This window comes from Hydra viridissima, unplaced genomic scaffold (assembly GCF_058129835.1).
Source record: "Hydra viridissima isolate aposymbiotic clone 2 unplaced genomic scaffold, HvirCarnegie_v1 scaffold_2, whole genome shotgun sequence".
NCBI classification, from domain to species: domain Eukaryota; kingdom Metazoa; phylum Cnidaria; class Hydrozoa; order Anthoathecata; family Hydridae; genus Hydra; species Hydra viridissima.
This window is the reverse complement of record NW_028324301.1, coordinates 701,773-712,084: the sequence shown is the minus strand read 5'-3', so window position 1 is coordinate 712,084 and position 10,312 is coordinate 701,773. Positions and strand designations below refer to the sequence as shown.

At 28.2% G+C, this 10,312-nt stretch overlaps 1 protein-coding gene across 1 annotated transcript; it reads left to right on the top strand.

Moving 5' to 3' along the window:
* The first annotated feature begins 31 nt into the window (after positions 1 to 31).
* On the top strand, positions 32 to 9,644 carry LOC145189169 (scm-like with four MBT domains protein 1). The gene is made up of 19 exons (XM_080065744.2): positions 32 to 157; positions 257 to 434; positions 1,399 to 1,435; positions 1,713 to 1,780; positions 2,058 to 2,252; positions 2,498 to 2,555; positions 2,673 to 2,872; positions 2,981 to 3,077; positions 4,013 to 4,143; positions 4,732 to 4,990; positions 5,318 to 5,647; positions 6,099 to 6,187; positions 6,331 to 6,574; positions 6,684 to 6,769; positions 6,889 to 7,115; positions 7,386 to 7,642; positions 7,729 to 8,169; positions 8,321 to 8,691; positions 8,779 to 9,644. The coding sequence occupies exons 2-19, from the start codon at positions 402 to 404 to the stop codon at positions 8,935 to 8,937; spliced, it is 3,282 nt and encodes a 1,093-aa protein (XP_079921870.2). The 5' UTR covers positions 32 to 157; positions 257 to 401; the 3' UTR covers positions 8,938 to 9,644.
* The last annotated feature ends 668 nt before the right edge of the window (positions 9,645 to 10,312 follow it).

Below are 10,312 nucleotides of genomic sequence, written 5' to 3'. Positions count from 1 at the left end.
CTGCATAGTTTAATAACCTCTTGAGGGAAACCGTGATTACTGATAATTCCACGCTGTAATCGGTGGTCTTTCACACAGAAGTTCAACCTATGAATGAAATACTTTAATATGTAAAAGAACATTTGGGCTGATGTGATATTAATAATGTTTTAAAGAAGTATGGCGTAAATAAACGTTTACATTTTATATGAAATGCATAAAGTTAAAACAAGAGTAAATTTTAAGGCTTTTGCTTTGTTTACTTTGCACATTTTAGTATGGTAGGCAAACATGGTAGCTAAAAACTTCTGACCTGTTTTGGAATCTACTGAGACGACGACCTTGCATGAGATGATGAGAAATCTTCGCTACGGCTTATGAACCTTAAGCGATGGTGAATAACATTATTCCCTTCTTTTTATATGGATCCATTAGGAGCTTCTGATGCTTTAGGGGTAAGACAAATGTTCAGTCGCGTTGGCTGAGTTGACTTCATTTTTATACCTTTCTCTTATCTCTATGGATTTGTAATTTCATTCATGTGTTCCTATTAGTATACAACTACAATTAGCTGCATAAACAGAAAATTTTAAATTTAAAGTGTCTTTTGAATAATTTCTAATGCATCATGTTGGTCTATTAAAAAGGGTCTCCTTTAATTCATATTTGGGTTTGCTATAAGTATTTATGTAATAGCTGTTATTTCAAAAATAATAAAACAAAACAAAAATGATGTTTTAAATAAATTTAAATAAAAATTTTTTTTTAGTAATGTTTTGTTATAATGAATTGCTAAAAGATTTATGTATTTACATGGATATAAAATTTTAAAATTTTTAAAAAAAAAACTAATGCAAAATGTTTCACTTTTAAGGTTGTGAATGAATCAAAATTTTTAGTATTTCTAGTTAATAAATTGATATTTTTTAAAATATGTTTTTTTTAATTTTAGTTTATTAATTAACTATATAGGCTAATATTTTGAAGAAAATATTTTTAAAATTTAAGGAAATAGTAAAAAATCAAAAATATTTTGAAAGGAAAAGAAATCATTTTTAAAGTAAATAAAGCGCTTTATCTATTTAATGATTGAAAGAAATATTTTTCTGTTATATGCAGTCAACTACAAGAGGTTTAAATTGCACTCTTTTGAAATGAACTCTTACTTCTCTAAATTCTTTTCAAAAAAAATATCTATATATATACTAGATCCATGATATAAATTTTATAACAAATAAGAAATTAATTTCAAAGAAAATAACTCAGTTCTAGTATTTGGCATTAAAGTTATTTTGTATAAAATAATTAAAGTGACTAAGTAATAACAATGGGGTACTGTATTATAATTTCACTGTGATATATATCTATAATTTTTTTTATTATAATATTATTATTTTAACAAGTTTGAGTTTGTTTCAGCTTGACCCACAATCTACCAATGCTAATAACAATTTAGGTATGTTCTTTTGTGCATGTTTAAACACTATTTTTAAGTCAAATGTTCAAATATTTAAATTCGATCATCTATTTAAATATCATTGAAAGTTTTCTAGTGATAATTCTGCTAAGTGTATCAAGAGGAAGCTTGGTGTCTAGTTTTATTAGTTTTAGTATATCTGTATATTTATTTTGCTGTGTGCAGTTGCTACTTTATGTTTTATTACTATGCTTCTTTTAAAGTTGCAATAATTTGTTCAAGGATTACTTGTTTAGTCTTATTTACTTATATTTAGATGATGTTTTGAGGAGTACACGATTAAGTTCGAGCAACCATGAAGATATTAGAGATACAAATGTTATGGTTAATATAGATTTTTTAAATTTTATTTCAATTTAATTATAGTAATAGATGTAATTACAGCATAGTTACAGCTGCTTATCTGATGGCATTTTATCTTATTTGCTTATATATATATATATATATATATATATATATATATATATATATATATATATATATATATATATATATATATATATATAAATTTCTCAGCATTTTATTCTTAATATTCTCATGATATTAAAAAGTTGTTATAAACAATTATAACCTTGATTTTTTTTTTTTTTTTTTTTCTTAGTTTCATGCTCCCCTCTCTGACATTGATAATGATATGCTTGGTTTATACAATATTGATAGCAACACACTGCATCACAGTGAAATCATGTCACATCATAATGAGATGGTGTCTAATGAAAGCGAGTTATCTATGATCAGTGAAACTAATGATATAAGTTTAGAGCCAGAAGATAATAATCATGCTTTCGTTGAAACTGTATGTACTAACTAATTTTATGTTTTCCTCATATCTGCATCTTTTCAGTGTTTTTTTTATAGCATGGAAAATGCTTCTTGTTTTTACTATTATTATTATTATTATTATTATTATTATTATTATTATTATTATTATTATTATTATTATTATTATTATTATTATTATTATTATTATTATTGCTATTAATTGTAAAAATTATCATATTTATTATCAAGCATCACCTTACTATGTTTTTGATTTGTTAGGATGAGCTTATTTTTGAAGAAAATAATGATATGTCCCCTGAATCTCTTGATGGAAATGGTATGTATCCTCCTTTTGTATTGTTGTTAAATCTAAATATCTTTTCTTCATTAAAAAAAATGTTAAAAGCCTTTTTCTCACAATTGTACATTTCTTCTACATTACTTATTTTATTAGCAAAGTGTGAATACTGTGGTGCTATTGGAATTCAGGATACATTTTATTCAAAGAGTAAGCGCTTTTGCAAAATGGAATGCTCAAAAAAATATTCTGCATTATTTCAAAAAAAAGGCCCTGGAACCAGACAGTTAAATATGCCTGTAACAAACAAACCACAAAAAAGAAAAATTCAAAGGCCACAAATAAAATTAAAAAAGGTTTGATTTTCTATTTAATTAGTTTGTGATTTATATTTAAAATTTAAAAATTGAGACAAATGACTTATTTGAACATCACATAGTTTTTTATTTTAAAAAATGGTTTAGATTAAATTGGAGCAGAAAATTGATCCAGGTCTCCTATCGACATTAGAATCAAGTTTGCAACAAGTTACCATTAATGAGTTCAAATCTCAAACAGCTAGTAAGCCATTGAAGCCTCTATTTATACCTTAATATTTGTTTAGGTTGCTATGATTTCTTTTTCAGGTTTTTTACTGCTCTATAATAATGGGAATAAATTATTTAAATCGATTTGCTAAGCACTTAATTGATCTGCTTTTATAACGAACCTACTATTTATCTACATAACTCCCATCTATTGTAACATTAAATTGCCCTAACTATTTTTGGATTGTGAAATTACAGCTCATATAGAGATATTAGAAAAAAAGAATAGCTGTATGTCTGTTTCATTTGATAATTTTGCTATGATTTTACAATATTATCAAAAGCCAAATTAATCAATTGGCTTTTTTCATATTAGCTTTTTGATGAAGAGGGTTACATTCGTCAAGTTCTATTCAATCTTTTTATGCCACATTTATGTAGTAGAATGTTTCTTTTGATAGTTAAGTATTTAATCTTGGTGTAATGATTATTATTGAATGGAATAAATACAGCTATTTTGATCAACTCAAGCTCCAACTTTGGTAGATGTAATGGCTAGTATTATTTAGAAGCACATGTATAAAATTATTTGTTTCAAAGGTTTGGATGAATGAAATATTTCATCATAAAGTTAAGTGTCAAAAATGATTTTTACATCATGATCTTGCCAAAGGACATCACAAACAAACTATAGAACATGCTACTACTTTAAAAGAAATACTGATTGTTTTTCCAAAATCCTTCTCTTTAAAATGATCAGTTATTAAATGTTAAAAATGATTTTTTTAATTGTAAAGTTTGTTAAAGAAACTGTTTAAAAAGTTTGTTAAAGAAACTGCTGTGATAAATGATATTAAGGTTTTTTTCAAAAAAGATTTCAGATTTTTTTTATTTTTTTTCTTTTCTGTTTCTTGTATGCATGTCATTCTTCAAATGTCACCTTTTATCTTAGTGTAAATTTAAATTTAGATTTTTCTACAAGAAATATTGAAGACGCTAATGAAGAGAATGCTGGAAATTGGATTGACCAGGAGTTCAACTGGAAAGATTATTTAGATCAGACTGGTGACAAACCTGCTTCAGAACGCCTTTTTAAGCATGTAAGTAAAAAGAATCTCTGTTAAAATTTTATTTCTTAGTTACTGGTGTGGTAGTTTTAATTTTTAGTAAATAGTTTAATAGTTTTAGTTATAAAAATGTTTTTTAATAAACATTTTTAATAAAACTTTTTTTAATGTGGAAAATGGTTTATGAAAAATGTTTTTTGATGTGAAAAGTAAGAATAAGGTTTCATATTCAACAATTTTCAAAAGCATTAATTAGGTATTTAACTATGGTTACTATGGTAATTATTGTATAAAACTCAAAAATTCTTTTTATTTTGAAAGGATTTTTTGAGTTTCATACCATAGATTTAATATTTTCTATTACGTGATGAGTATTTGCTTTCAAAAGTAAATTTTATGTAAAATCAAGTAAAACTGGTAGGTCTTCTCTATTATTTTTCCGACTATCTTTATGTATTAAATTGCCATCAAGGTATTGTTTTTCATATCATTTAATTTAAATAAAATTTAATAGGTATCCATTAATTTTTCAAGTATATACCTTAAATCTTCCAATTGCAATTGAACTTTTTATTTTTATGACAATGATGCTAGCAGCTAGTAAATTTAGCTCATTTTTAGGTGGTAAAAGCTCCCAGGCTTTCAGAAGTTCATCATGGTTTGAAAGTTGAAGTAATAAATGATCATTCTGACCAAAGTAATGAAACAGACATTTGCTTTTGGGTTGCTACTGTTATAAATACTGATTGCAACATGATGTTGCTTCGATATTGTGGTTGTCCTGATGATGGTTCAGATTTTTGGTTTGATGTTCGTTCAAAACATTTACATCCTGTTGGCTGGTGTTACAGAGCTCGATACCGTCTTGTTCCACCTGCAGGTCAGGAAATCTTCTTTCTGCTTTGTTTAAATCGTTTTAGTTTATGTGAATTTCTCAATTCTTTAATAAACACCATGAAAAGTTAAATTCCCTGCATGTTCAGATTTCTTAAAATTATTGTTAACTTTATGAAAATAATCAGAATAATTTTTTTAGCCAGGTTTTCTATTAGTAAGAAACAGTAATCAAATAGGTGTGGTATTTATACAGATTGAGTTTGAAATAAAATGTTTTTCAAAAAGTAGCAAAACTTAATTCTATTTTTTACACACCGTGTCTTATTTTTATCCTAAAAGGAGTTAAAGTACTTTTTAAATTTTATTTTAGATATTCGTGATTTAATATCAGATTGGCAAAAATATATTTTTCAAGAGCTCTCTGGTTGTCGTACTTTATCAGTAGAGTTTATGGAACAAGTGCAAAAAGGACATTACAATAAGTTTGAGATAGGTAGTAAAGTTGAAGTTTGTGATAAACGGAACTTGCTATCAATGTGTGTAGCAACAATTATTGATATTGTTGGTGATCGATTGCGTTTACGCTACGATGGTTTAGACGATGAGTTTCCTAGTGACTCTTGGGCACATTTCTTATCGAGTGATATTCATCCTGTTGGTTGGTCTCAATTAGTTGGACACACATTATCTCCACCAACAGGTTATATATTTTAGATATTGATTATTAAACTAAATTTCTTTTTATGAAATTGCTTAGAGCTCAGTGCTTTTTTATCAAGTTTAAATCTAAAAGTAAAAATAATAAAAAATAGAATGCAGTCTCTTTTTTTTTTCTTCAGAAAGCAGGATTTCAATCTTGTTTTCAGTAATTGCTCTAAGTTTATTATTAAATAGTTGTTAATAGCACTCTGGTTAGTACATCTTGTGTAGATATATTTCTAAATTTTTTTTATTTATAAACATTTAAATTTTTTTAAAAGTAGTTTTTTAAAAATTTAAACTTTTTTTTCTTTCAAAAACAAAGTTATTTTCATAAATATTGAAGTTAAAGAAATTGAAATTCTTAAAAGTCAAAGGTTCTTTGCATTAAAAAGATACATAATTAACTTTAATAAAATATTATTGCTAGATGTGTAAGCATTGTTTATTAGGTTGGAAGCACTCGTTGACAGAATGGAATGAGTTTCTTGCTGAAGACTTGCATGATTCAAAAGATGCACCTCAAGAATGCTTTGTTCCTGTATAAAAAATTTTTCTGTTTTAAACAAGTTTTTTAGTTTGTATTCATTACAGAGTTTTTTTATAACTCTTATTTTAAAGCTATTTAATTTTTGTACTGAAAATTTTACATGTAATATTTCAAATAAGATTGCTTTTGTTTAGGAATCTATGGGTACTCCTCCATCAAATACAGGGTCATTTGAAGTTGGTATGAAGCTAGAAGCTTTAGATCCATTTAATCCATTAAGTCTCACAGTTGCCAGTGTTGTTAAAACACTTCATTTTAATTATTTTGTTGTGGGTCTTGATGGGCAAGAAGTGTTTTTTATTTGTCACTCAAGTAGCAATAGCATATTTCCTGTTGGCTGGTCTAAACAGCACAAAGTCTTCTTAACTCCACCAAAAGGTTTTTTTACATTTTTTGCATTTTAAAAATATCTATACATTAATAATCTGTTTAATTGATTCTAAATTCATAATTTTTAATGTCTGTTTTTATTTTTGCTTAAACTTAGATATGATAGGAAAACCATTTGATTGGGATAAATATCTACTTAAAACTGAATCAATTGCAGCTCCTTCTCATCTGTTTTTACATCTAGTGAGCTTCATTCTATTTTTATTTTTTGGGCAATTATGATTATTCTAATCATTTTTTGATGTTTGATTATTTTTAACTCAAGTTTCTATTCATTTTTTATATTGTTATTTTATTTTTAGAAGCGAAGAATATTTCCATTTGAGATTGGAACCAAAGTTGAAGCAGTAGATTTGCGCGAACCTTCCTTTATTTGTCCAGCTACAATTGTTGCAACTCATGGTAGTTTACTCCGTGTCCATTTTGATGGATGGGATTCAACTTTTGATCAATGGGTTAGTCACGAGTCTTATGATTTATTTCCAGTAAATTGGTGTGAGAAAAATGGGAAATCTTTGCAGCCACCAGGGTGAGTATTAAAATGATCTATGTTTTGTGTGTGGATTTAGTTTTAGCATACATTAAAAAATATGATGAAAATTATATCAATTTAAAACCTCTTTTATTTTACTTTTATCTACTGAAATGATAGTTATGTCCAGATTATTTATTGCTCTGAAGTTTTTACCAGGATTACTTGTGATTTAAAATTTTTTGGATTTAAGATTTTTAACATAAATATTACAAAAATTAAATTAAAAAAACCATCTTTGTCATTTCCTTTTTTTTTTTGAAATAGTTCACTGACACCAGACCCAGTTCTTGATACAATCAGAGGGAAAAAATCTACTCAGCGCAGAACAACTACACCAGGACGCATAGGACGTCCTCCAGGCTCTTTAAACAAAACTCATACTGCCAGAGGTTCAACTGGAAGAAATTCTTCTGGTAAGGGAGCAAAAGGCGGTAAAGCTGGTGCTAAGCAAGGAAAATTGAAGCGAAGTTCTTCTGGTTCAAATATTTCATTTGAAAAACAAAGGTTTGGAAATTTGAGAGGTGATTCTTTGTTTGATGCTTTTTTTCTTAACTTTTTATTTTGTTTCTTAAGTTTATGCTCTAAAAACTTTGTGTATTTTGCTTAGAAATGAGGAAAGGAGGAGAAGTACAATTTGCTTTTAATCAGTATTGTGCTTGTGGTCCGTTCTTAAACCCAGATGAAATTAGAAAGCTGCCTGATTCAATAAGTGGTTATTTAAATGGTCCTCCTCATCAAAACTGTATACGGAAAAGCTTGCATGAAATTGTTAACGCTGCTGTAGATCCCAACCAGCTTTTAGAATTATTTAGCAGAGAGTTTTATCAATCTAAAAGACACAAGGACTTAAAGTTAGACAACTCCATATGTCTTGAAATAACAGGCAAAAATGGAAAACGTTTTTTACGGCGTGTTAGAGGTCCTAGTAGATCAAGTATACTTTCCAAGTATTTGCGGCGTATCTGTGAAATGCTACAATGTTGTCCAAATATGATTGTAGAGGAAAGATTCCCTACAGGCAAATGTCTAACTGGTTGCCACAGTATATGTAAGTCCTATGTAGCTTAGCTAACAATTTTCTGGCATATACCAATCATTGTTTGTCTCAAGACGTCTTTTGTCCATTTTTAACAATTTCGTAAAGAAGTAAGTTTTAAGAAAGATTTTTATTTAATTAGATGTTATTGTTATTTTTACAGATAGAGATGGTTCCTCATCTATATTGCATATAGATACAATGACACAACATAATGTCACCATAATTGGTGACGAAAATATGGATGATTATGATGACAAAGATGATGCTAAAACAGAGGAATATTCCCCACAATCTGACAAATTGGTCACTTCAAATTCTTTTGTTACAAGCTCTACAACGCAACCTCATCTATCTTTGGATTCTCCGTGCAACCCTTCTTCATCGTCTGCTGATAGAGGCATTGATCCTTTAAACTTACTGGATCAAGAGTTTCTGAGCTCCAAGGATCCACGTGAATGGAGTGTACAAGAAGTAATGGATTTTATGACAGCAATAGGATGTCCTGCTCACGCACCATCCTTTCAAAAGCAGGTAATATTTTTTTGTGTGTGAAATATGAGTTAAATAATTGAAATGAACCTTATTAACTGTTTTAAAAAACTGCTAATAATTTAATAGGAAATCGACGGTAAGGCGTTGTTTCTGTTATCATTTGATGAACTTGAGTCGTTAACGGAAAACAAACTAGGGCCAATCACTAAATTAAAAGATGCCATTAAAAGCCTGAAGAAAATGTGGCAAATCACAACACTTCCGAATCATGTGGCAGTAACGTGATCATTTTGGTATTTTCTTTTCTGGCAATAATAAGCGTTGCTTTTTTTATGCGAAACAATGGACAGCAAACAATGTGTGTTCATTGCTGTAATATAAGTCTATTTTTTCTCTTTCGAATAACGAGGTTAAGGCTTTCTTGAAATCCAATCGTTTCTTGTTAGTCTGACTTTTCCTTGCGCATGTGACACTAGTTTTTTTTTTTTTTAATCTGAAAATTATTTTGTAAATATGTTGACGCGGACTCAGCCTCGTTACTTTGTAATATAAGAAGGGTCATATGCTGTGTATATATTTTTGCTAAACGCATCCCGCTTTGAAGATTGGTAATCGTTCTCTCTCCCTCTCTGTTAGTGCAGCTCCCTTTTCTAGTTACAAGTCTTTTCTTGTTACAAATCGCTTGTTTTTGAAATAACTTTATCTTTTTTTCTTTTTTTTTTTGAGTCAAGGGAAAACTGCTTTAAACAGCGCGGTGCGGGAGACGCATAGTTTTATTTTTGATAAATTGAATCATTGTCAATAAATAAATCGTAATTTATACGTTGGATTGTAAGCACCACAGATGCACCCTCCTTTATATTTATGCCCGACATTATTATCTCCTTTATATATCTGGAAATAAAAAGGACGAACTAAGGGAGGTTGCAAAATGTGGACAATTCTTGAGAAAATTTGTGACGATCATGTTTTTAAATGATTGCCATAGTAAATTTTTGTGTTTTATATATTTTACTCGTACCCATAGAAATATAATTTTTCTACCAACTTGGTAAATCAGTATGTAATAAGTTTTAATTTCGAAAACATTCAGCGTTCCAACAGAAAAATAACAGATGAAAAAGCATTTTTCTCTAAAAGTAAAAATGCTAAAACACAGTCAAGGGATAATAAACCTCTTTAATAAAACAGATAAAACTTGAGTTTGTGTGAATAATTACTGAGAGGTTTTGAGAAAATGAATACTTTTGAATAAATTTTCTCAGAGCAGGAAAAAACAGAAACGAAGCCCTCTTTTTATTTCATCTAAAGACGCGTTAATTTTATGCCTCAAAATTCCTACAAATAAATGTAATTGAGCAAAATATTAAGATGTAAAAAAAGATTTTTTTTCTCGTTTGACGTCTTTTCTTAGAAGTAAAAAAAAAATAAAACTGAAAAATTGGGAGTCATGAAAACGTTTATCACCTTTTATGTCAAAACCTTTGTGCAGCAATTCATTTTTTCTAGCTTAACAGCCTCTCGGCGTATGAAAAAAATTCGATTTTCAAACAATGAAGAATCTGTTTAAAACGACTTTTCAAAATTTTGTAACTTGAAAAATTTTAAAACTAAAAACTTCTACCCAAAATGAATCCAGGTTCATCTTTATGGTTGTCTA